Source organism: Leopardus geoffroyi, chromosome D3 (assembly GCF_018350155.1).
Source record: "Leopardus geoffroyi isolate Oge1 chromosome D3, O.geoffroyi_Oge1_pat1.0, whole genome shotgun sequence".
NCBI classification, from domain to species: Eukaryota; Metazoa; Chordata; class Mammalia; order Carnivora; family Felidae; genus Leopardus; species Leopardus geoffroyi.
This window is the reverse complement of record NC_059339.1, coordinates 35,459,406-35,485,345: the sequence shown is the minus strand read 5'-3', so window position 1 is coordinate 35,485,345 and position 25,940 is coordinate 35,459,406. Positions and strand designations below refer to the sequence as shown.

Here is a 25,940-nt window from a genome sequence, read left to right as displayed (position 1 = left end):
CCCATTTCATTTATGATTCTGATTATGTAACAAAATATGAGGAGGGGAATAAGGCTGGCAGGCTGCAGTGAATAATCCATCCTGGTTTTTAGCTTCTGGATCCATGAGATTTGAATAGACATCTGAGCATCTTGTCTTGTGTGACCATTTCCAGAGGTCCTGTCACACAGGTGTGGCCATAAGCCGGTGGGTGAGTGTACAGGTGGTTAATATTTAGTATTGCTGAGCAGGGGGACACAGGAGACACCATCCTTTTTCTGGTGGCTTATGAGTCCACTCCATCTGGCTTGTGTAGGATGAGTTGGACGAACTCCGTGCTGAGATGGAAGAGATGAGAGACAGTTACCTAGAGGAAGACGTTTACCAGCTGCAGGAGCTTCGGCGAGAGCTGGACCGTGCTAATAAGAACTGCCGAATCCTGCAGTACCGCCTCAGGAAAGCAGAGCAGAAGAGTCTGAAAGTGGCTGAGACTGGTCAGGTGGATGGCGAGCTCATCCGGAGTCTGGAGCAGGATTTAAAGGTGAGTGAGCTGGGGCGCCTGGGTGGCTCAGTCGGTTAAGCGTCCGACTTCAGCTCAGGTCACGATCTCGCGGTCCGTGAGTTCGAGCCCCGCGTCGGGCTCTGGGCTGATGGCTCAGAGCCTGGAGCCTGTTTCCGATTCTGTGTCTCCCTCTCTCTCTGCCCCTCCCCGGTTCATGCTCTGTCTCTCTCTGTCCCAAAAATAAATAAACGTTAAAAAAAAAAAAATTTTTAAAGGTGAGTGAGCTGATCAGGGTTGAAGGGCGGCTCATTCCCAGAAAGGGCTGCAGGGGTAGGGGAGGGGCGGGATCACAGATCTGAGACGGCAGCCCTCAGCCCCACTCACACAGGGTCCTGATGTTCCGGTGGTGTTGCTCTCTCAACAGATTCCAGCATAAACGTTCGTCCTTCCCCTTAGGGCTTATAGGGTATGTGTAGTCATATGGCTTTGACAGGCCAAGATTTAAACCTGCCGTATGAACTGGAATCTCAAAACGTAAGGGAAAGAAGTCATAGTAAGGGATCTACAATTAAAAAAAAAAAAAAATGAAAGAATTGATATCCGCCACTTAGCCTGACAGTTGTGTAGAATTATACAGAAACGCCTTCTTAAAATTTGGAATATTTAAAAAATCTATTGATTATCAATTCAGTGATGGTCAAAGGCTACTCATAAAGGTTGACTATAATCACTTAACATTTTTATTGTTACTTAAGTTTCTAGAATGCAGAAACCTGAAATGACCATTACCCAGGTGTAGAGGTTTGATTTAACCGAAGGAGAGAGAGGATCATAACTAATCGTCTAAAGCTAATTGTCTAAGGTGTTTTTGAGAAGCACTGGCAGAAGTGGGAATGAGGTGAAGAAATTCCAGACTTTCTACCATTTGCTCTCTCCATGGGTAGCGTGGCTTCTCCTGTGCCGTGATTATCAAATCATTTATCAAGAGGTGAATAATGCATAATGTCCTCCTCATTATGGGAGCACTTATGAAATCTCATTTCGCCTTTCATTATGATAACAGGAAAAGAATCTTTGTAATTCTATCAAATCTATAAACCCCTAGCAAAATGTCATTCAGTGGGATGTAAGGGTGATTTATATTTCTTTTGCAAAATCTTTCCTTGTTTCCTTTTAGAAGGTTAAAAATGTTTAACTGCTTTTAACATTCAGATATTTTACTACTGTAGACAGTTTAAAACTTGACCGTATCATTTTACAGGATTATTTTGATTTTTTTTTTAAAGCAGGTGGGTTTAGTATTATCTTAGGGAATAGAACTATTGATTGATTGGTTGGTTGGTTGGTTGATTATTGTTATTGTTATTATTATTTCTAATTTATCATTAAAGCATGCGTGCCTGGGCAGAACTGGCATTCTTGGTGATACTCTGTAAGGAGGTAGGGCTATTCACAGTAGCCTTTTAATCCAGATAAAAAGGTTGTATCCTTGCTCATAATGTGGATTTCATGTTTGAAACTAATACCTCCTCCTTTAAAGAGAGGCTTGTTAATATTGCCAGGGTCTTTGCCCTTTACTGTGATATCATATCACTTAATGATTCTGCCTCAAAAGTTGTTCGAATGTGCCTTTAGCACGCAGAAAGCTTCCTGTTCTGATGACTATCTCTGTTGGTTGATACAGGTAGCCAAAGATGTATCTGTTAGATTGCACCACGAACTTGAAACCGTGGAGGAAAAGCGTGCTAAAGCTGAAGATGAAAACGAAAGTCTCCGACAGCAGATGATTGAAGTGGAAATATCCAAGCAGGCCCTCCAAAATGAGCTGGAGAGACTGAAAGAGGTAATCCCAAAATGTATGGGGATTTCTTTCTTGGGTTTAACTGTTGGGGGTTTTGGGACTCCAGGTGTCCCATTTGGTGAACTATGGTTTATTAGTATGGCCCAGAAACCAAGAATGGTTTTTACATTTTTCATAGCCTTATGAAACAACAACAACCACACAAAAATAAACCCAACAAAGCAGGGAAGACTGTGACAAAGACAGTATGTTGTTTGCAAAGCCTGAAATATTTGCTGTCTGGCCCGCTACAGAAAAGGCTTGGTGAACCGTGGTCTAAAGCTATTTTTTTTTAATATAATTTCCATTCAGATGAGCTGGCCATTAATTCCTCTTATGGGCCCAAATGGAGTATATTATTACTAGAATACAAAATTAAGCAGTAAGCTTTTTTCTTGAGTCTTCTTTTCCAATGAGCTGGAAAAAATGTTATGGTTATCTACTAAACCTGTGTAAACAGATAATAGGCGTATGCCCCCTATAGCTATTATTCAGCCAATATGGTTTATTATTATTTTTTTTAATGTTTATTGATTTTTGAGACAGAGAGAGACAGAGCATGAACAGGGGAGGGGCAGAGAGAGAGGGAGACACAGAATCTGAAACAGGCTCAAGGCTCTGAGCTGTCAGCACAGAGCCTGACGCGGGGCTCGAACTCACGGACCGTGAGATCATGACTTGAGCCGAAGTCGGATGCTTAACCGACCAAGCCACCCAGGTGCCCTGCCAATATGGTTTAAATATAGGTTTTTCTTTTCTTTTTATTTTAGGGAGTGAATGTATTCTAGCACAGCGATCTAGAAAATGAGTGTGTGTGTGTGTGTGTGTGTGTGTGTGTGTGTATTTCCTTTGCATACAGTACTGCAAATTCTGTTTTGTTGTTGGCTTCCATTATAAGGAAGTCCACAAAATCATTCCTCATCCATCCAGCCATGCATCTGCCCACACTTAATTCAGTCTCTGTACCAGGCCCTGGGGATGCAGCTAGGAATATGGCAGCACAGCCTCTGTTACTGAGATGTTTACGGTTCAACTTGACATGTGGATATTTCTACTTCCCCACCCCCATCCCCTCACAGCCAGTCAGGTGCCCTGCTGTTCCTTGAGTCTGGGAGTGAGGGATGGTAGCCAACATTCTTTTTCCAGGAATCCATACCCCTGGGACTCAGTCCCTCACCTTGAGGTCTCTGCTAACATCTCACCTCAGCCACCTTCCCCTCCACACTTGCATATTCAGGTTGCCCCTGCCTCTACCCTGGCCGTCTTGATCCGTCTTCCCATCTGACACATTATGGATTTTGGTCAATTACTTGTATGTTGTCAGCACTTGTCTGAAAATGCCACGGGTTTTATTTCTTTGTTGCCTTTACTAATGTGCCTCCAGAACTTGAGCTATGTGGGAGGGTGATTTGTCTGGGTAGTTCACTGTGGGGTCCCTGTGCCTAGAACAGTGCCTGGAACTTAGGCGGTGGTGGCATCAGGGAATCACAGGGTGGGGGAGTGAATGAAGGGCAAGAACGTGGAGCTGTGGTGACCACAGCTTGCCTAGGGACACAGTGAGCTTCCCAGTGGAGGGGGTAGAGTCTGAGAATGTTCTTTCTTCATGGGTAACCCTTGCTCCTTAACTTTCACATACACTTACCCCTGTGACTGGGGGAATTTCTCCTCTCCTTGTGGGTCTTTTTACCTCTACTAGTAATTTACTTCTTTCTTTCTACTTTTTCTTTTTTTTCAAGTTTATTTATTTTTGAGAGAGAGCGCACATGTGAGCAGCGGAGGGGTAGAAGGAGAGAGAGAGAGAGAGAGAGAATCCCAAGCAAACTCCACGCTGTCGGTGCAGAGCCCGATGACGGACTTGATCCCACAAACCATGAGATAATGACCTGAGCTGAAATCGAGAGTCCAAGTGGCAGATGCTCAGCTGACAGTCACCCGGGCACCCCCTTTTTTTCTCCTTTGACCTAAGTTTGCCAGAAGGTTTGCCATAATAGTTTCTTTTCCCAAAATTTCCAGTTTGAACCTTACCTTGAGGGTATAGAAAATATCTTAGGAATATATTTTATAAATTTTACATGTGTGTATGCTTACCTATAAGTATATACGTTACATATACACATAAATGAGGAAATAAATATCTTTAAAGCAAACAAAGCTGCTCTTGCACACGTCAGTGGATTTGCCTAGGACTTGGCATCAGGTCACAAATAGCTCCTGAGGGAGAAGAAATGATCGCTGACGTTCAAAGCGAGGCAAGGGTGAGGCAAGGATCTTCAGAGACCGTGATGTTGGCTCAGGCTGGATGTATGCAGAGGAGGTGACAGGGCCAGCCTGTCCCTTCCACTGTGGGTTAAAATTACTCACAGAGAGGGGCGCCTGGGTGGCGCAGTCGGTTAAGCGTCCGACTTCAGCCAGGTCACGATCTCACGGTCCGTGAGTTCGAGCCCTGCGTCAGGCTCTGGGCTGATGGCTCAGAGCCTGGAGCCTGTTTCCGATTCTGTATCTCCCTCTCTCTCTCTGACCCTCCCCCGTTCATGCTCTGTCTCTCTCTGTCCCAAAAATAAATAAACGTTGAAGAAAAAAAAAATTAAAAAAAAAAAATTACTCACAGAGATTGCTCGATTGGAATGCCATCGGTATTTTACCTCCAAGGTGCAGTCAGCCTGGTACGACTGCATATTTCCACCAGGCTTCTAAATGAACTGTAAGAACTGACAGGAGTCTGAGGAGGGTAGGTGCGGAAGACTTGTACTGGAGGCAGCAAACGATGGGACCAGGCGATCCAAGGTTCAGAGGTGGTAGAGGAGGTATTTACTGCAAAGTGCCAGCTGTGGTCTCCAGGAATGGGTTCCTTTTACCGATGCCAGAAAAGAATACGCCATGAGCTTTGCTTCCAGGCGAGGATACTATTTTCTCCATCTTGAGTTTTGCTCGGTAGTAAATTTCACCTCCGAAATTTCGTAAATGGATAAATCACATTCTGGAAAAAGCAAGGAGAGTTCGTGCGTTTCACGCATCTCTATGTGACAGAAGTAGTTGCAGAGGACTGTGTCCTCCCCCCGCCCCCGCCTCCCTCAACCTCAGAGAACAATGAAATAGCTCATCTCTGTGCCCCTTCTGCTCTGGGGCTGCTGCTGAGGCTTCTCTCTAAAGCTTCAGACTGCCTTTTCAGCTGCCTGGGGGACTTCCCCATGATGGATTTCTCCTCGCACTTCAAACTCAGAGTATCCAGAAACAGACTTGCCACCCTCATCCCCACGTGAATCTCCTCCATCTTTCCCATTTGTACTAACGGTGCCACCGTCCTGTTAGTCACTCGGGCTTAAGCGATGGCACTGCTCCTTAAACCTCTCTTATTGTGCACATTGAGATCACCTGTTCTGTGCTTCAGGCTCTGCTCTTCTGCTTTTGCTGTCTTAGGGAAATTTTTAGACCCTCTGTTCTATCCATGCTTTGGTCTTCTCTCAAGTGACTGTTCGAGGGCTGACCCTATGCAATCAACACGTTAAAGGCAGGTACTTCAGTTTCTCCCTTCTCTGTTTTATCTTCTACATTCCCTTAAATCTGACAGTGTGACTCTTTAGCGTGACACAGAGGACCCTTCCTGCTGGGGACCATTTCTGTCTCCCAGCTGGTTTTCCCACTCCACTGCTGTAAACACCTGGAGTGAAATAAAAGGCAGCAGAGCATGGTGAGAAGAATCTGTGCCCTTTGGTCCCTTTTGAACTAACAGAGTGGGTCCTAGAAAAGTCACTCTCTCCATTGATAGATAAGATGATTAAAGAGGGTTGGCAAAACTGAGAACAAACAGGGTTGATGGGGGTTGGGAGGGAGGGGAAGGTGGGTGATGGGTATTGAGGAGGGCACCTTTTGGGATGAGCACTGGGTGTTGTATGGAAACCAATTTGACAATAAATTTCATATATTGAAAAAAAAAAGAGGGTTGGCAATATGAAACCATGAGGAATTACCCCTTCTGGTTAGCTAGTTTGCTCTCCTGCTTCCTTGTGCCTATTCACATCATGGTCTGTGCACCCAACACCCATATACTCCTCCACTTGTGCAGGCCCGAAACATTTTTGCCTTTTTGGAGAGTATATTTCTTCTAGTACTCAACTCTATGGTGGAACATCTCAACAGGCTGAAAGTAGTTAATCTTAGCTTGGTTTCAGCTTCTTAAAGATTGCCCAAGTGCTTCCTCTGAACAGTATTTTATTCTACCAAAAATTTTTGAATACTTGTTATATGTTATTATATGTTAGACACAGTAATAACTGGCCAAGTTAGTTGGCACTTGCAAGGGACAGGGGCATGTTCTAGATCGTTCCAGGCAATGAGGATTTTTTTTTTTTCTTATTGAGGTATAAGTTTATTGGGTATAAGGTATAAGGTATACCCAAGGTATAAGGTATAAGGTATAAGGTATACCTGAGGTATAAGGTATAGGTTTATTGACCTAAAACATGACATTAGTTTCAGGTATATAACATGATGGTTCAATGTTTGTATATATTACAAAATGATCGCCAAAATAACTGGTGATAACATTCATTACTAAACACAGGTATAAAATTTTTTTCATGTGATGAGAACTTCCAAGATCTACTCTTTTAGCAATTTTCAAATATGCAGTATTGTTAACTATGGTCATTCTGCAGTACAATACATCCCATAACTTATTTATTTTATAACTGGAAGTTTGTATCTTTGGACTGCCTTTGCCTCTTTTACTCATCCACCCTAGGGATTGTTGAATGAAGCCACAGAGAACTAACTAGCAGTCAGATTGCTCTCATGGGACGTCTTTCAGGACCATTCAGGATATGATATTGATTCTCTGGGTTTGGTTGAGATTTCTTTTGTGCCTAGTAAACGGTTCAGATTTTGTGAATAGGTCTCGAGTGCTTGAGAGGAAAGGGTAAGCTCCAATTTTGGGGCAAAGACTTTAAATCCATTAGCTTGAAGACTCAAACTTTATAACTCACAGCAAGTAGTACATTTTGTATCATCATTCAAAAACACAAACATAAAGGTTTCACAAAATAATGCTTATCTTTGCCATATGGGATCCATTTTGATACTTTCAATTCTATTCAGTTCTGTTTTTTAAATGGTGGTTACAAGTTTAATTTACAGTCCATTAGTGGATTGCTGCAATTTGGAAAAATTTTATTAGATGGTTTGTTAATTGCGTTGTTCAAAAATTTTATATCCTGTATAGTTTTGTCTGCTAAATATATCTATTTAGGATAAAAGTATGTTAAAATCACCTGTTATAATTTTGTATTTAAGTTTTCTTCTTGTAATCTGTCAAATTTTGCTTGCATATTTTGAATATAAATGCATAAGTTTAGAACTGTTTTTGATGATGAATTGTTCCCTTTATTGTTTGATAATGATCTCTTTATTCTAATGTATTCCTTTATTTTTTTATTATAAAGACTACTTTGCTTTTATCATGTATACCATATTTTCTTTGGTCAGTATTTGCCTAGTACAGCTTTTTGGTGATTTCCATTAGTTTCTGTTTTTCTATGGCATTATGATTTAGATGTATTTCTTGTGAATGGTCTATAGCTGTCTTTTTAAAAATGTAATCTGATAATATCTTCTTTAAAAATGTGAATTTAATCCATTTACATTTATTGTGGTCACTGATGTGTTTGAATTTATTTTTATCACTGTATCTTATGCTCTTAAACTCCATGCCTCTTTTTGTTTCTTTTTTCTGTTTTTTTTAATGTTGATTTTGATTGATTGATTTTTTTTTTAATTCTCATGTCTCTTGCTTAAGAATTTGTACATTGTATTATTTGAATAATTACTCTTACATATTTAACATGCATGTTTGACTTAACATCTAAAACTAATCATTACCTCCATTCTTCTCCTGAATAATGTAAGCATCTTAGAAAAGCTTCAACTTGGGGCACCTGGGTGGCTCAGTCGGCTAAGCGTCCGACTTCAGCTCAGGTCACGATCTCGCGGTCCATGAGTTCGAGCCCCACATCGGGCTCTGGGCTGATGGCTCAGAGCCTGGAGCCTGCTTTCGATTCTGTGTCTCCCTCTCTCTCTGCCCCTCCTCCATTCATGCTCTGTCTCTCTCTGTCTCAAAAATAAATAAAACGTTAAAAAAAAATTTTTTTTTAAATAAAAGAAAAGCTTCAACTCAATCAACTCCTATATTTCATACTGTTATTACATAGTATCATTATAGTTTCATCTTTTTGAAACCATTTCCCCATAAGTTGGCTAATGTAATAGTTAATCCTTATTTAGATTTATTTACACATTTTCCACTGTGTCATCATTGCTTTTTGAGTGTTACTCCTTCCTTCCTTCCTTCCTTCCTTCCTTCCTTCCTTCCTTCCTTCCTTCCTTCTGAGTTCACTTTTCTTCTTATTGGTCTATTAACATATCCTTGAGTAGTTTTCTTTCGGTTAATGGTATCTTCTAAAAATTTTTTTATGTCATCCCCAGCCTTGAAAGATATTTAGTCAGGCATAGGATTTTAACACTTTGAAGATAGTATTTTCATTATCTTCTGGCTTTATTTTGCTATCAAGAGGGCTGCTGTCAGATAATTCTCATTTTTGTAGATGGTCTGTCTTTACTTCCTGGTTACTTTTATGCTTTTCTTTTTATGTTTGGTGTTCTGTAGTTTCAATCAGATGTATCTAGATTTATTTTTATATTTCATGAAATACTCATTATCAATCTGTTTATGTCTTTAATGAAATCTGGAAAGTTCTGTCTTTGAATAATTTTCAATAATGTTTCTTCTCTGTTCTCTATATTACTTCCAGAATTCCTGTTAGTCTCATGTGGGAACTTCTGTTGATCATTCTTATTCTATATTCCATCTTGCCTAACTGTCCTTGTTTGTTTTTTAAGATCTTCTTACTTCTCTGTGCTATATTTTGAATAATTTTTTCATTTCTTGTTAAGTTACAAATTATCTTCTTTACAGAATAATTTGTTTTATTAATCCACTAAGTTTTTAAATTTTTTTTAATGTTTTTTATTCATTTACGAGAGACAGAGACAGAGCACGAGTGGGGAAGGGGCAGAGAGAGAGGGAGACACAGAATCTGAAGCAGGCTCCAGGCTCCAAGCTGTCACCACAGAGCCCAACGCTGGGCTGGAACTCACCAACAGTGAAATCATGACTTGAGCCAAAGTCAGATGCTTAACCGACTGAGCCACCCAGGTGCCCCATCATCTACTAAGTTTTCATTTCAGTGAGTCTACTTTTCATTATTAGTATTTTTAAAATTTAGCTTGTTCTGTTTCATAAATTTCTTTTTTCCTCATCTTCTGTTATTTCGTCTTTAAATTTTGAAACATCTTAAAGTCATAGCCTCTTTCAGTTTGTTCCATTGTCTTAAATTCTTGATGTTACTAATAATCCCTGTGTTTGTCAGATCTACTTCTCTCTTTAAAGCGGATTTTTTTTTTTTAACGTTTTATTTTGTTATTGAGAGACAGAGAGAGAGAGACAGAGCATGAGCGTGGGAGGAGCAGAGAGAGAGGGAGACACAGAATCAGAAGCAGGCTCCAGGCTCTGAGCTGTCAGCACAGAGCCCAACGCAGGGCTCAAACCCACAAACTGTGAGATCATGACCTACACTGAAGTCAGAGGCTTAACCAACTGAGCCACCCAGGCATCCCTAAAGTGGATTTTTTTTTTTTTATGAGCTCTTCTTAGTGGGAATTCCCTGAAGTTTGTTGACATGCTTTCCAATGAGATTTTGCATTAGTCTTTTCCAGATGCCTCAGTAGTATTATTGGTCCAAATATAATTGTTAATTTGGGACTTGTGGACTTGTGTGCCAAATGCGTTGTGTCAAATGGATATCAGACTTGTATGTGGCATACATCTAAAGATTTTTATACTTAAAAGGAGATTATTTTTTTCACCACCCAGTGTCCTAAGCAGAAGCTTATTGCTCTCACCCTCACTGAGTGATTTTTAGTTTACTTCAGTGGGTTGTCTGGGCGCATTAATTGAAGAATCTTCTTATACCCTTGGCTTTGAGGGCTTATTTCTGGGTGTGATAACTTCCATCAGTCCCTCCTGCCCTCCACCCCTAATCCCTTATGCATTTCTGACACTAGGGAATTTTCCTTTTGTGTATATGTGAGTCAACTGTCTATAAATTTCTGCTTTTTATGTTTTCTTTAGCATTTCTAGCTGTTTTGGGTGGTGGGGGGGAGGGCTCGTGATAGTTCAGTGTGCTATGTTGCCAAAACAGGATGTGATCCTTCAGGGTTCAGCGGAAGCTTTCCAGGAGCAGCTCTCAAGTGCCACAAGTAGCCTCAGTGGTCTTCCAGTTCATGACTCAATGACTCAGCACTTTTGTCCCCGCCTCTTGGTTCATTTCCTTCCACCTTGCTACTCATCAGTTCCCATTTGCCCTGGTTTTCTTTTTTCTTTTTCTCATGGATTCAGCTACATCATGGCTTCTACTTACTGTATTCCTTCTCTGTAGGTATCTGACAGGGACTGAATGTTTTTGTCCCCACCCCCCTGCCAATTTATATGTTAAATCCTAATTCCCAATAAGATGGAATGAGGAGGTGAATCCTTTGGGAGGTGATTGATTCATGAAGGTTGGAGCCCTTGTAAATGAGATCAGTACCCTTATCTAAGATATCCCAGAGTTCCCTTGCCTCTTCTACACATGAGGACACAGTGAGAAGATGGTGGTCTGTGAACCAGGAAGTGGGTTCTCACTAGACCGCAATCTGCCGGCGTTGTAGGATTTTTTACCTCAATACCTAGGGTTCGTTGTCTCACCACTTCGAAGAATGAAGAGGTGGACACAAAATGAGCAGCAGGCAAAAGTTTATTAGAGTATAAGATTAGAGAGGAAGAATAGTAGGAAAGCTCTCTTTACAGAGAGGGGACATTCGAAAGTGAATGCCGGCAGACTACAGGCAAAGGACTTTGTTTTATAAGGTTCTGGTCCCCACCCAGCTTCCCCCTTGTTCCTTCTCAAGTTCTACCCTTTTTGGCTTGATGGCTCCAGGTGCTGGGTTATCCATTCCTGATTGGCTCATTTCCATTGTAGGAAGGGTGGTCTATGGCCATGCCTGCCTTTCCTTGTGGGTCATACACTTTATGGTCTACTTCTTATTTTTAGTTAGGTCTTTAGTCAAATTACTGAGGGGAACCTGAGGGGAGGGAGGTAGGTGATTACAGTCTTAAGAGTAACCTTACACCCAAGGGACTTTGCTGTGGTCAGAAGTTCCCAGCGTTGTTCCAAAATACGTGTTTTTCCCCACCCAGGGACCTCGGATCCTAACCTTTCCCTCTCTGACTATTTTATCCTTTCCTTTCCTATCATACCAGCACCATGGTCTTAGGTTACCCAGCCATCAGAATTGGATCAGAGATAAGGATTTGTTCTTTAAGCCACCCAGTCCGTAATATTTGTGTTACAGCAGCCTGAAAAGACTCAGTCAGTCTTTCTGCTTTTTTCTCAACCAGTGGGCGAGGAGTTTTCTCTGTGTGTCATCACATTCAAACTATCAGGCAGCTGAAAAGTCTGGAAACATTGGTGTACAAACATAATAAATGGTTTATTGCTATTACACTATAGTTTAATAAAACATTATCTGTGTTTCCAGACTTTATGGTCCTCCTTATAAGAAAAAGATATGCTTAAGTGAGCCAGTGTAAAGCATCTTTGGGCAGAGTCCCCATGCCAGGGCCTCTCCTTGGACACTGACCAAGTTGTTGGCAGCTGCTGTGCAGTCAGTCAGGGCCTCGCTCCCGGCCCCGTCAGCAGTGGACGGCAGGGCCGGCAGGGCGTGGGATACAGGCAGGCATTCTGTGTGTTAGCTTGGCAGGCTCTCCAAGACACCTCAGAAGGAAAAAAGTAGCATCTGGTTCCATTTGCTGGTTTCATGAGTTAAGGGGGGCAGGGTGACTCTAACTGGAGAATAGGAGGCGGGGAGAACTGCAGTGCCCTGAATGATATCCCAGTTAGCTGGCCTGTTAAGTTAATAATGAGGTGAGATGGGATGATGGCGGGAGTGGGAAGAATCAGGGTGTCTGGTTAAGTCTTCTTCCCAAACACTAAAGCATGAGTAGAGTCTGGTGTGTGTGTGTGTGTGTGTGTGTGTGTGTGTGTGTGTGCATATGCACATGTGCAAATGTATGTACCCGTGTGTGTGTGTGTACACATACATGCAATGTCTGCACAGGAGTCTGGAGGGAAATGGTCTTTTGCACGTTCTGATGAGACCAGGAGGCAGGGATGGGATTAGAATAGAGCCATGTCAACCACGGGAGTAAACACCGGGCCGGGAAATCCAGAGTTCAGAGGCTGGGGAGGATTAGGAACAGGGCAGCAGCTGCAGGAAGATTTGGCATAAATAATTGTGAGTGCTTAAGCTGTAAATGGAACAGTTTTGGTGTCTGGGAAGAAAGAGGGTGTGTGTGTTCCGTTCAACAACCACAAATCGTACTAATGGCTGATTTCACACACTTGCTGGAAAGGCAGAGGGAGAGCCCGTTACAGTCTCTTCTGGCCACTCACGGTCACTTGGAGCCATTTCTTGTCCAAATCAAGAAGGGCTCATCTTAAGATCTTCTAGAAGGACCCACTTGACAGCGGTCCTTATGCTCTCTTCCTTGGGCGTGGTCTCGTTTGGGCCTTGGCAGGCCTCAGGACGTGCACAGGGCAGGCTCGTTTGCTGCTGCTTGCTGGTGTGCTGTGCTGGAGGGGCTGGCGGGGAGGTGGGGCTTGCCCAGGTTCGAGTTTTCGAAATGCTTTCATTTCTTAGGTTAAGTTACTTTGTTAAGTTTTATGGCAGAGGACTGTGTTACTTCCACATGGTGTGGCTGTTACGTCGGAGGAAAAGAAAATGGTGGCGACGACAAAGGAAGGGCGGTGGAAGGAGTGACTGAATTTGACGGCTCTCTTGTGATCAGGCGTGAAGGCACGTGTGGCCAGAGCCAGGCCTGGGGACCTCAGGCCTACTGAATGTCGGAGCCAGAAGAATCCCGGAGATGAGTGGGCCAGCCTTCCTATCACCTACACGAGGAAACCGAGGTCTGGGTGGGTTATCAATGGCGGCTACCCCAGGTCTCCCCGACTCCCAGCAACTCTTTTCCGCTCCCTCTTTCCTCAGCTCTAGACCCGCCTCCTCCCTTCTCTATAGGCCCAGAAGGAAGAGGCGGCTTCCCAGGTCAGAGTAGGAGGCGAGCGCTTGTGGGGCCAGCTTGACCGGGGTCTTCAGGGGAAGCTGCTGGAGGAAAGCCGCTCTGGTGGGTTGGTGAGGAAGGGCACCCGTGTCTTTCTTTGACCCATTAAGGCTTCTGTATAAAATTAATTTCTACTTTTAGAAGTATTTATGAAGCTGCTTCTTTCATCTCTGCTGAGAAAATTATAGGAAGAAGGAGAGCAGAACTTGTCTTTGAAGAGAGTGAGCGCAGGCCTCCCAGCGTGCCCCACCACTTGCTCCCATGGGAGCCCCCCAGGCCCCTCCCCCTCCCATCCAGCTTGGAGGTGCCTGCCAGTCTTTTTTTTTTTTTTTTTTTTTTTTCAACGTTTATTTTTGGGACAGAGAGAGACAGAGCATGAACGGGGGAGGGGCAGAGAGAGAGGGAGACACGGAATCGGAAACAGGCTCCAGGCTTTGAGCCATCAGCCCAGAGCCCGACGCGGGGCTCGAACTCACGGACCGCGAGATCGTGACCTGGCTGAAGTCGGACGCTTAACCGACTGCGCCACCCAGGCGCCCCAAGTGCCTGCCATTCTTCCCCCAGGACTGTGCCAGGATGCCTCTTCTCCCTGTTGAAATACTGCCCGGTCTTTAAGAGTCTCCCAGAAATGCCATCTCCTCCTTGAAGCCTCCTGCAACACTTCTGACCTCTGAACATTCTCATATGATCAAACCATCACATGGTTGCTAGAGAAAGTTTGAAAAGCAGAGGGAGAAAGTTTCTGTCATGCTAACTCCCAGAGGTAGAGCTCATTTTTCATATGGAATTGGAAACATAGTCCATATAGGTCTTAGTATAGTATTTAAAAAAATTTTTAATACTTGTTTATTTTTGAGAGAGAGGGAGAGACAGACAGACAGACAGAGTGTGAGCGGGGGAGAGGCAGAGAGTGAAGGAGAGACAGAATCCGAATCAGGCTCGAAGGCTCTGAGCTGTCAGTACATAACCCGCCATGGGGCTTGAAACCACATGGTGAGACCATGACGTGAGCCAAAGTTGGATGCTTAACCAACTGAGCCACTCAGGCACCCCCAGTATGGTATTTTTTTTAATGTTTATTTATTTTTGAGAGAGAGAGACAGACAGAGCATGAGTGGGGGAGGGGCAGAGAGAGAGGGAGACACAGAATCTGAAGCAGGCTCCAGACTCCAAGCTGTCAGCACAGAGCCCATCGCGGGGCTCGAACTCATGAACCGTGAGATCATGACCTGAGCTGAAGTCGGATGCTTAACTGACTCAGCCACCCAGGCTCCCCTAGTATAGTACTTTTTTTAATTGAACTTTTAGTTTGGAGACTTGTACGTTCGCATGCAGTTTTAAGAAATAATGCAGAGGGATCCCGTGTATCCTTTACCCAGTTTTCTCCAGTGGTAAAGTCTAGTCTGGTATCATAACCAGGATGGCGATCCTGATTCAGTCAAGCTGTGGAACAGTTCCATCACAAGGATCCCTCACCTTGACCATTTAGGGCCACGCCCACTTCTCTCCTGTCCCCACCCCCATCTGTCATCCCTAGCAGCTGCTGTGTTCTCCCTCTCCAAAATTTTGTCATTTCAAGACTGTTACATACATGGAATCGTTCGGTGATTAACCTCCTGGGACTGGCTTTTCTCACTCTGCAGTGTTCTCCAAAGGTTCATCCAGGTTGTTGCGCGCGTGGCCTTTGTTGGTGCCCTTTCACTGCCTGGTAGTATATGAAGGTGTTCTGGCATTTACCCGTTTGCTAGATGCAGGACACCCAGGTTGTTTCTCGTTCGGGGCTTTTGTGAATAAAATTATCGTGAACATTTGTGTGCAGGTTTTTGTGGGAACATAAGTCTTCATTTCTCTGGAATAATTGCCTGAGGGGGCTCATTTCCTGGGCTGTACAGTATTTGCATATTTCCTTTGCTTTTTTTTTTAATGTTTATTTTTCAGAGAGAGAGCGTGTAAGAGTGGGAGAGGGGCAGAGAGGAGGGAGGCAGAGGATCTGAAGTGGGTTCTGTGCTGACAGCAGAGAACTTGATTTCAGGGCTCGAACACATGAACCGTGAGATCATGAGCTGAGAAGTCAGAGGCTTAATTGACTGAGCCCCCCAGGTGCCCCGCATATTTTGTTTTCTTAAGAAAGGGCCAAACTGTTTTCCGGAGGGGCTGTCCCATCTAACATTGCCACCAGCAATGAATGAGCTCTCCAGTTTCTTGGCATCCCCACCCGCGTTTGGTGTTGTCACTGTTTTTTAGTCATTCTGATAGGTGATCTCTCATGGTGGTTTTATTTTATTATTATTATTTTTAAGATTTTATTTTTAAGTCTTCTCTACACCCAATGTGGGGCTCAAACTTAGAATCCCGAGATCAAGATTCCCACAGTCTTCCGACTGAGCCTGCCAGGTGCGCCCCTCGTTGTGGTTTTAATGTGCATTTCCCTAATGGCTGATGATGTTGGACATAGTTTTACATGACCTTTGCCATCTGTATTTCCTCTTTGCTGAAAAGTCTCTTTATGTTTTTTTGCCCATTTTCTAATTGGATTGCTTGTTTATTTTACTGTTCTTTTTTTAGACTGGTGTTGAGTTTTCAGAGTTTGTTCTGTATTTTAGATATGGTCTGCAAATATTCTCTCACTCCGAGCCTTTTATCCATTCAGTGGGGTCTTTCTCCCTCCTGGCATACGTTTTTAATTTTGATGAAGTTCAATTTATAAATATTTCCTTTTATGGTATCAATTCTAAGTGCTCTTTGCCTAGCCCTAGGTTTTGAATATTTTCTCCTAGCTTTTGGAATGTTTTATGGTTTTATGTTTTACATTTAAATTTAAATCCATAGCCCCATTTTGAATTCACTTGGGATATGGCATGAGACTTAGGTGAAGTTCATTTTTGTGCCTACGATGTCTAATTGCCCAGCACCATTTGTTGAAAAGGTTATTTTTCCTCCACTGAATTACTTTGCACCTTGTCAAAACTCAGTTGGACATATCTGTGTAGGTCTGTTTCTGGGTTCTCTGTTCTGTCCCACTGATCTCTGCTAATAAAGCCTTGATTACATAGCGGTATAGATCTTGAAAGTGCTTTCCCTGTACAATGTCTGCCCCAGCTAGCAGTTTGAGAGTCTCGTTGGGTCCCTCAGTGGCATTTCAGAACACCTACATCTCTGCCTTATGGGATACATATGTGTGTCTGCACATCCCGACCCTTATCAAGCATTCAGTAAATATTTGTTGAATGAGTGAAAGTTTCATCATCTCTATTTCTCCTTGAGAAAGAGCCACACCATATTTGCAGATCTCCTGGTAAGGAATTTCTGAGTCTGTAAATGATTACTTCAGGACAGTTAATACAAACCAGTAATTGCACTCTAGGTCAAGTATTTTGACAGTGACTGTGTGTGGGTCATGATATCACCCTGTCTGGTTAGTGATGAGGAAAGCTTCTGTTGGTTAGCTTCCTGTGTATTCAGACAGGCTCAGGGTGTCCACCACTGGGGTCCTGCCACACCCAGCTGTCCCCTGTGAGCTGGGGGGGCTCTTCTGTAGCTGTTACTGCAGCATTGTCACCCACAGGCACTGTGGGCAATGCTCAGATGGTCTTTCAGGCAGAGGATGGCCCCTTTGGGATGGCCGTATCAGAAGCAGCGATGCTGTCTGCGTGAGCAGCCTTTGGTCTGCAGGCCACAGTCACTTCTCCCAGAGATCTGAGACCCAGCTATTTCTCCCCTACCCTCAATAGAACCTTTCTTGGCATACAGGAATCTTTTATAATGCGGGGTGTGCCGCTGAAACATGCTGCCCGCTGCTGTGTGAACAGTAGGCTGGAACTTGTGAATTGCAGTGAAATAGACAGTGTGTTCACATTGCTTGTCTTCAAAAGTAATCAAAATATAGACAGAGCACATATTTCTGTTTTAGACTTCACTAGAATGTTAAATGCATCAAGTGTGCTTTGGGAGTAAATAAAAAAATACTTCTCTTTTCAAAATTTACATTTGATACTTCAGTCTGTCAGACTTATATGCTAGAAGCCATGTCGCTGATGCGATACAATTTAGGTAACTTGTCTTCAAATGCAGAGTCAAAGTCAGAGAAATAGGAGTGCTTAGAAATCCTGCATGGTATTATCTATTTCCTGAGTGTACTTTCTGGGTGTTTCTCTGACTCAAGTGAGAGTCATCATATGTCGAGTGCTGTGATTATGAGCCAGATAAGCAGTTTTCATTCTTCCCCCTAGGAATCAAAAATTACTCAGCATTGAAAAGACACCAAGGTATACTTCTGTATCGTTACACAAGCATACCGGATGTCTTGCTATTGAGCAATTGATCAAGCGGTGTTTGAATTTCTGACCTCATCATCTGACCTCTGATGAGCCTCAGAGAAAGGAGAGACCCTAACCATTCCCAGGGCACTTTTCCTCATGGTTTATTTGTGCAGGTTGGTTCATCCTTTTACTGAAAGAACATTCATTTGGGATGGTTGGGTTCTCATTTTTTCCCCAACGTCGCAGGTGCTCTTTCCCATGACCCACAGTAATTGTACTAGAAGGAGGAATGGAGAAGACGGGGGTGCGTTCATCAGGTGGTTGGCAGTCGAGTTTGGTTGCTGTTCACTTTTGGATGCTGATGTGAGCTGATTGCCCAGGCAAAGCAATGTTTATTTATATCAAGCATATTTGTGTTTATTCCTTTTCTCTCTTTCTCTCTGAGAGAGAACGACTGGGGGACAGGGACAGAGGGAGAGAGAGAGAAAATCCTCAGCAGGCTTCATGCCCAGTGAGTGGCCTGATGTGTGGCTCGATCCCATGACCGTGAGATCATGACCTGAGCCGAAATCAAGAGTCAGAGACGTTAACAGACTGAGCCACCCAGGCGCCCCCATGTACTTGATTTGAAGAATTGGAGTAGACCCTTGTCCCATCACACATGGATTCGTCTCTCTGGCCAGAGGTGTGGAGTGAGCAGGAGGGCAGTTTGGGGAAGCCAGTGGTGGGGCGTCAGGGCACCGGGCATTTCTCTGTGGTTGGTTCAGTGACCACACAGTAGGGATGTGAAGAGGCTCCCAAATGCTTGATGGCCTGTGTTTATTCATGGGCCTTAATAACAACTTTTCTCACAAATGAGTGAAACAAAATAATTTCTGTGAATCTTCCATTTATTATATTTGTAAATCATAAGAAAAGTAGGATTTAAAGATGATGTCATTGTATGCAACAGTTGCCTTTCTGTTTTGGTCTAATGTGTGTGTTTAAAACACTTTTGATGATCAAGAGCTTTAAATACTCCTAATTGCGGAAGGTTCTCTTTTGTCAACTGAAGACAGTTTTCCCACTGGCTAACCCATCCCATGTAGGGGCTGGGCCAGGCCACTCTTTTGCTTTTCAATTTTGAAGCAACGCTGGGAGTTTTATGTTTGTTTCCCAGGGTTTCCTTGTGTTAAGATTTTTGGTTTGGGTTTGGATTTATTTTTAAGCGAGATTACTCATGGGGTCACCTAAGTGATGCGACCCAGATGTCATACAACCATCGTAGAAGGCCCACACATTGAAATCACTTGGGTTCCTTAAGCCTCAGTACTATGGACATTCTGGGTCGGGTAATTCTTTGTAGTGGGGCACTGGCCTGTGCATTGCAAGATGATTCACAGCATTCCTGGCCTCTCTCTACTAGATGCAAGGAACAGCCCCTCCCCCATTTGTGACAATGTCTACGGGCATTGCCAAATGCCCTTAGGAGGGGGGCCAAAATCTCCCCCAGTGGAGCACTACCTAGAGAGATAAGCAAATGAAAAACTAAGCAGGACACCTCTCCCTCCAACTCCCCCCTCCCGCCTCCTCCCCGGGAGCTTCAGAGGAAGAGTCGTGATTGACCCCGGTGAGTAATCATGATGTGGATACATTTGGCCATTACCACACTACCAGGTGCTTTCCCCTAAAAGAAGGATTTGTTTGACAGGATTGGGAGGGCGCTGTACAAGTTTTGTTCTAGCACCTTAGGAAAGCTGTCTTGTCTCTCTTCTTACTCTATCTGGCTTCAAGTCCTAGAAGTCCAGAGCTCGGTTAACTCCTCTGTTTTCTGGAGGGCGGGCTGGCCTGTGTTTTCTAACTCTGTGAAGAGAAGGGTCGGAGGTGGGCATTACATATCTGCCTTTGCTCTCTACTGCCCGCAAGACCTCTTCAGAGGTGCCCTTTGAAATGATCATGTAGACATGTGGGTCTTTTCTTTGCAGGAGGATTAGAGAGCATCAGTGCTCAGGGCAGGTTCTGACAAGGTACGTCTTGCACCACTGCTTTTATTAGGTAGTGAAAGGTCCCTTTCACCAGTGTGTGCAGAGGCCGAACTCTTTATCCCCGTAACGCCCCACCCTGGCTGCACAGCAGAATCCCTGGGGAGCTTTTAAGAATCCTGATGCCCAGGCGACACCCAGGCCAGTTACATCACCACCTCTGGGAGTGAGACCCAGGCATCCGTGTTTTTTAAAATTTCCCGGGTGATTTTGAGATCCGCCGTGGTCATTACCATGGTGTGTCTGAAGCATCTCCATAATCACGGCTAATTATTTCCCACAGAGGAGAGGTGCTGCGGGTTGGAAGGTTAAGAAGGGTAAAGTAAGAGCTTCCCAGAAGAGGCATTTTGAGAAGATGAGGCCTTGAAGCGACCTCTTTCCATCAAACCTGGGGCCGCGGACAGTTGAGCTGCAGCATGTAATTGCTCTAGTGAGGTAGCCAACTCACAGCCTCACGCTGTATGTTCGTGACCGCAGAAGTTGTAAAGGGCAGTGACCGTGTGGCTTCCTGTCCATTAATTACAGTTTTCCTAAAACAGGTCGGAGGCCAGATTCTAGCGCGTGCGTGACCGTGGCCTTAGTCTGTCTGCGGTTTGTTTTAACCTGCCCCTCTTGCCACCCCCGGTGTGGCTTTTTCCCCTCTTCTATCGTGTTCCCCTTTCACTCACCCAGAGAGCACCCCTTTCGAGTGCCTCAGGTTGTGCCGATTGCGTGTGGCTCTGTTACTCCAGGGCAGCGCTGGGACTGCAGCCCTCATTAGAATGCGGCTGTGTTCCTGTCTCAGTTTCTCTCTCCCTTCCTCTTGCCGGCCTCCCGTCAGCCTCTGAGCCTCGCCTGGGCCTCTGAAACCAAGCCACTTCAGTGCTGGGATTTTGTTTTATTCACCTGCCCTGGCAGGTGTTAGAACATGTTGGCAGGAGATGGCAGGAAGAGGTGAAGGGGGGGTTTGCTAGCCCCGGGGGGCTCACTCTGCTTCAGGCAGTGGGGAGAAGCTGGTGTATAGAGCTTCTGGAACAGGACAGATAGAGAGGACCTCTCCCAGCCCTGGGTTGCCTGGGTGCCAGACAGAGCACTGGGTGCCCCGAGAACCTTACCTCCTTCTGACCTTAACCGGTGAACTGTGTGAACTGTGCGTGGGCGGGGCAGACCCATTTTCACTGGGGAAAATGGAGCCTCAGTGATGTTAAATTACTTGTTAAGTAATTTACAAGGTCACACAACTTGTAAATGGCAGACCCGACCTCACATCAAAGGGTAGCATTGACTTTATAAGGGACAGAGCAAATACTTTTTTTTAATCAAAACGCCTTTCCCTTTCCGGAAGAGAAGTGGGGGCTTGTGTGGGAAACGCAGAAACATACCCACTGTTACATATTAAGGCTCTGTACATGCAAAATAAAGAAATAAAGAAGATAAAGGATGGAATCCACCTCACTTTTTAACCCTGTGTCACAGAATCAGTCTGGGAATAGCCATTTCTATTGACAAACCACATGCCACCGTCATCGATGAAAACGTGTAACATTAAAAGCAAATAAAACATGCTGCCACTTAAATTAAGACATTGCATGCCATAGATCAAAGCATGCAACCTGAGTTCAGAGATGTTAAAATGCTAAAATGTGTATCTTAAAATCAGTGGAATATGGCAGGTACATATTTTTTAAAATTTTTTTATCTTTATTTATTTTTGAGAGAGGAAGAGAGTGCAAGTAGGAGAGGAACAGAGAGAGAGAGACACAGAATCCGAAGCAGGCTCCAGGCTCTGAGCTGTCAGCACAGAGCCTGACGCGGGGCTTGAACTCACGAACCGCGAGTTCATGACCTGAGCTGAAGTCAGACACTTAACCAACTGAGGCACCCAGGCGCCCCCACATATATATTTTTTAATTCCCTTGGATAAGCAGTATTATGTCTCATGCCCAAATTACTTTCCACTTGAGTTAGGTACCTAAGGAAACATGAAGGGGGATTTTAAAACATTCCTATAAGACTAAGGAAGACTTTCTTTCCTTAAAAAAATTTTTTTTCTTTTTTTTTTGAAGGACAGAGAGAGAGATAGAGGATGAGCGGGGGAGGAGCAGACAGAGAGGGAGACATAGAATTTGAAGTAGGCTCCAGGCTCTAAGCTGTCAGCAGAGAGCCCAATGCGGGGCTTGAACCCACGAACGGTGAGATCATGACCTGAGCCAAAGTCGGACGCTTAACTGACTGAGCCACCCAGGTGCCCCAAGGAAGACTTTCTTTTAGCACCTTTTTAGAATAGTCCTATGACCTGTACTGAATACTGCCCTTCATATTCTCTCCGGCAAGGCAGGAAAGTCTTGGGAGGCCGGACGTTCACACAAAAGTTTCTTCTTTGCTTTCTTAAAAACAACAAAGAGACGAAACTAAACTTAGTAAGGTCGTTGGCATTCATTATAAAGAGTTTTGTTTAGTTCTTGCACTAGGCTCTGTTTTGACATTCAGTAGTAAAGAGTTTAAACAGACAGGGAAGTTTAAAGTTAATGAGTTTTAAGGTTATGTTTCAAGAAAGCAGTAAGAAGTGGCCTATAGTAATGTCATTTCTGCCTGTATTTAAAGACTGCGGCAGGTTTAGGGGCACCTGGGTGGCTTGGTTGGTTAAGCATCTGACTTTGGCTCAGGTCATGATCTCACGGTTCATGGGTTTGAGCCCCATGTCAGGCTCTGCACTGACAGCAAGAAGCCTGCTTGGGATTCTCTCTCTCTCTCTCTCTCTCTCTCTGCCCCTCCCCCCTCAAAATAAATAAATAAACTTAAAAAAAAAAAAAAAAAAAAAAGACTGCGGCTGATTTAGACGGCTTCTGGAGCATGGACAAAGAAAGGTGCCCGGCAGCGTGAGGCAGACGCCATGGCCCTGGTGGCCTGAGCTGGCTGACAGGGGAGCTGTCTTCAGAACTTAATTGACAGCAGGTGAATTGAGCAGAAGTCATTGAAGACACCACCCAGGTGCCTAACTCAGGGCAGCTGGCCTTGGGGGGGGGTCTCCCTGAATTTGAATCCCCTTCGTCATCCTCTAAACTCTGAAGAAATTGATTGGATTTGAGTCCCGTAACACACTGAGGAGGAAAACGGCCCTTGATGCCTTGAGAACTGCCCGAGAATCGGGACCACTCAGGGCTCCATCACCACCTGCAGGTTAGAAACTGCTGCTAAATCCGGGACATGGCCCATCCCACCAGTGGGGGCCCTCTGGCCAGTGGGCTGGCTTTCTTGTCTGTTGCTTTTTGGTGCCATTTAAGTAAAATAAAGAAGGTGACTTTGTTTGGGGGAAGTGGTCTCTGCTTTATTATTCGATGCATAAAAATTCATGACTATTATGACTTGGTAGATTGTTCTTTTCCTATTATGAAATATATTATTCATCCCTGCTCATGCCTTTGCTTTATATTCCAATTTGTGTGATATCAGTATTGCTACATCAGCTTTCTTTTAGGTATTTTTCGCTGGTGTAATTTTCTCTCGTTTTCAGCTTTTCCAAGTCATGTTTTCAACAACTGTGTCTGTGTGTGAGTGTGTGTGTGTGTGTGTGTGTGTGTGTGTGATAATCTGAGTTTCTTTTAATGAGGTGCATTTATTCCATTTAGAGTATTGTGATTGTACTTATAGCTGGACTTAATTCTACTGTTCCTGTTTTACATTTTCTGCTACCATGTTTTTGCTTCTTTTTTTTTTTTTTTTTTTAACACCTTCCTGCCTTCTGTCAAAAACCTTGGACTTGTTTTTCATTCCCTCTGTGGGTTTGGAAGTTACATCTTTTCTCTGTTCCTTTACTGATTGCCTTGGAAATTGCAATGAACGTTTTTAATTTGTTAATGTTTATTTATTTTTGAGACAGAGAGACAGAGCATGAGTGGTAGAGGGGCAGAGAGAGAGGGAGACACAGAATCTGAAGCAGGCTCTAGGCTCCGAGCTATCAGCACAGAACCCGACGCGGGGCTTGAACTCACGAACTGTGAGATCGTGACTTGAGCTGAAGTTGGACGCTCAACTGACTGAGCCACCCAGGCACCCCTAAACATTCTTAAAGTGTATTTACCGTTCTCCTAAAGGAGAAAAGTTCCTTCTGACATTGTGACTTGCTGACATTTAGGGTCACTCTCCCCACCCTCCCACCCCCAGTCTTAACTTTCCATTTGTTTTTCTTTTAAGTACTGATACTGATTCACCATTTAGATCTACATTTACCAACTTGAGTTGCTTTCTGGATTCTGTTTCCCTCTTGCTAGAATGCATCTTTTAGTGTTATTTCATCAAGCATAAGTAGATAATTTCTAAGAGAAACCTTTGTATTCCAAAAAAAAAAGGGGGGGGTGCCTGGGTGGCTCAGCTGGTTAAGCGTCCGATGTCAGCTCAGGTCATGACCTCATGGTTCGTGAGTTCAAGCCCCGCATCGGGCTCCGTGCTGACAGCTCAGAGCCTGGAGCCTGCTTCGGATTCTGTGTCTCCCTCTCTCTCTGCCCCTCCCCCGTTCGCGCTCTGTCTTGCTCTCTCAAAAATAAATAAACGTTAAAAAAAATTTTTTTTAAATAGCGTTATTTTGCCTCTATTCTGAAATAATAATTTATTTTGGTAGAGAGTCTTAGGTTAACAGTTGATCTTGTCTCAGTACTTCTATAGGTAAAATTCCATTATTTTTTGGTATCTATTTTTGGGTGTCTATTGATAGCTGTTAGCCTGTTGTTATTCCCTGTCAGTAATATGACTTCTCCCTCTGGTTTCTTTTAAGATTTTCTTGTTACTGCTGCAGTGTTACTATGAGAAGTCTCAATGTAAATCCCTCTTGGGACATTAGTGCACTTTCCTCATTTCTTATGGTTAGGATCACTCGAGTGTAATGGCACAGCCTGCCTGGTTCAGGGTGTATTTGCCTGATGTCCGGGTCCAGTAGCTTGGCATTGTCTGTCCGGCCCCTATGATGGTGCACAGACCTATAGCAAAAGACTTCAGTCAGAGCTTTTAGAAGTTAAAATCTGTATCCACTAAACATAGGCTCTCTGAGACAGCCATCATGTAACTCTTACTGGAGTGCATCCAGTCTAAAAAACACATTTCTCACTTTTCTCATTTCCCTCTCAGTATTGTTCAAGAAGTAACAGTTTAGTCAATGATGTCATGGCTTAATGGCATTTCCCTCCAAATATGTCTTGCCTGGTCTCTCATTTCCATACTAGAGGACTCCTTTCTCTCTGGCAGCCAGCTGATTGAGAAGCTTGGGACCCATATTTTGCCTCTGCTCTGAGTTGATTAGTTTCTTTCTTTCTTTTTTTTTTTAATGTTTATTTTTGAGAGAGAGACAGAGCGCGAGCCAGGAGGAGAGAGAGAGGGAGACACAGAATCGGAAACAGGCTCCAGGCTCTGAGCTGTCAGCACAGAGCCTGATGTAGGGCTCGAACTCACAAACCACGAGATCATGACCTGAGCCGAAGTTGGACCGTTAACTAACTGAGCCACCCAGGCACCCCTGGTTCAGGTTCTAAAAGATAGTTTTATGCACTACCTGCTGTAAGGCAGTATTGTCACTCTAGTTAAGTTATTCTAGTTAAGTTATAGGTATCACGGATGTGTTTTTGTCCCCATTTACATGTAGTAGGAAACTCACAGAAAGAGCAAGGAAGGCAATATTTTGTCTTCTCCTGCAAAATTATTTTTTGTAGTCTTTTTGTACTCTTAATGTGGATCCTTTTGGGTTTATAGCATGATTTTTTTGAGGTGGTGGTCTTTAATATTTTGAGAAATGTTGGCCAATGAACACAAATAATTAGAAAACGACGTTGGGGAAGATTGTGAAGGTCTAGTTGACCTCATAGGATTTGCAGAGAACAAAGACATGGCATTTCTTTTGCTTTCAGAATAGGAAGCAGAGCTCTTTCTTTTGAGATTGCCCTCCTATCCTTCCACACACTACACAGTTTTGCCCAAGAACTGCCTTTTAAAGTCTGGTTAGACTGACCTGTTCCGTGTACAAGGTAGAAACACAATGCTTTGGCAGTCGGAAGGGGGACTCGCAGAGTCCTTTTGGGCTAACTTCTGCCCGGAATGGCTCTATAACACATCAGCAAACCACGCCCGATGGAATGAGAAACCACACATAGAACCTTTAGCA

The 25,940-nt window shown here is 43.9% G+C and overlaps 1 protein-coding gene across 13 annotated transcripts in view; it reads left to right on the top strand.

Annotated features, from left to right (window-relative positions):
• Positions 1-25,940, top strand: part of MTCL1 (microtubule crosslinking factor 1) — a 132,484-nt gene that overhangs the window by 10,596 nt on the left and 95,948 nt on the right. For all 13 annotated transcript variants that reach the window (XM_045458779.1, XM_045458780.1, XM_045458772.1 and 10 more), the window contains exons 2-3: positions 296-520; positions 2,166-2,324. In XM_045458779.1, the coding sequence (XP_045314735.1) occupies positions 296-520; positions 2,166-2,324 (384 nt within the window). The remainder of the gene's footprint in view (positions 1-295; positions 521-2,165; positions 2,325-25,940) is intronic.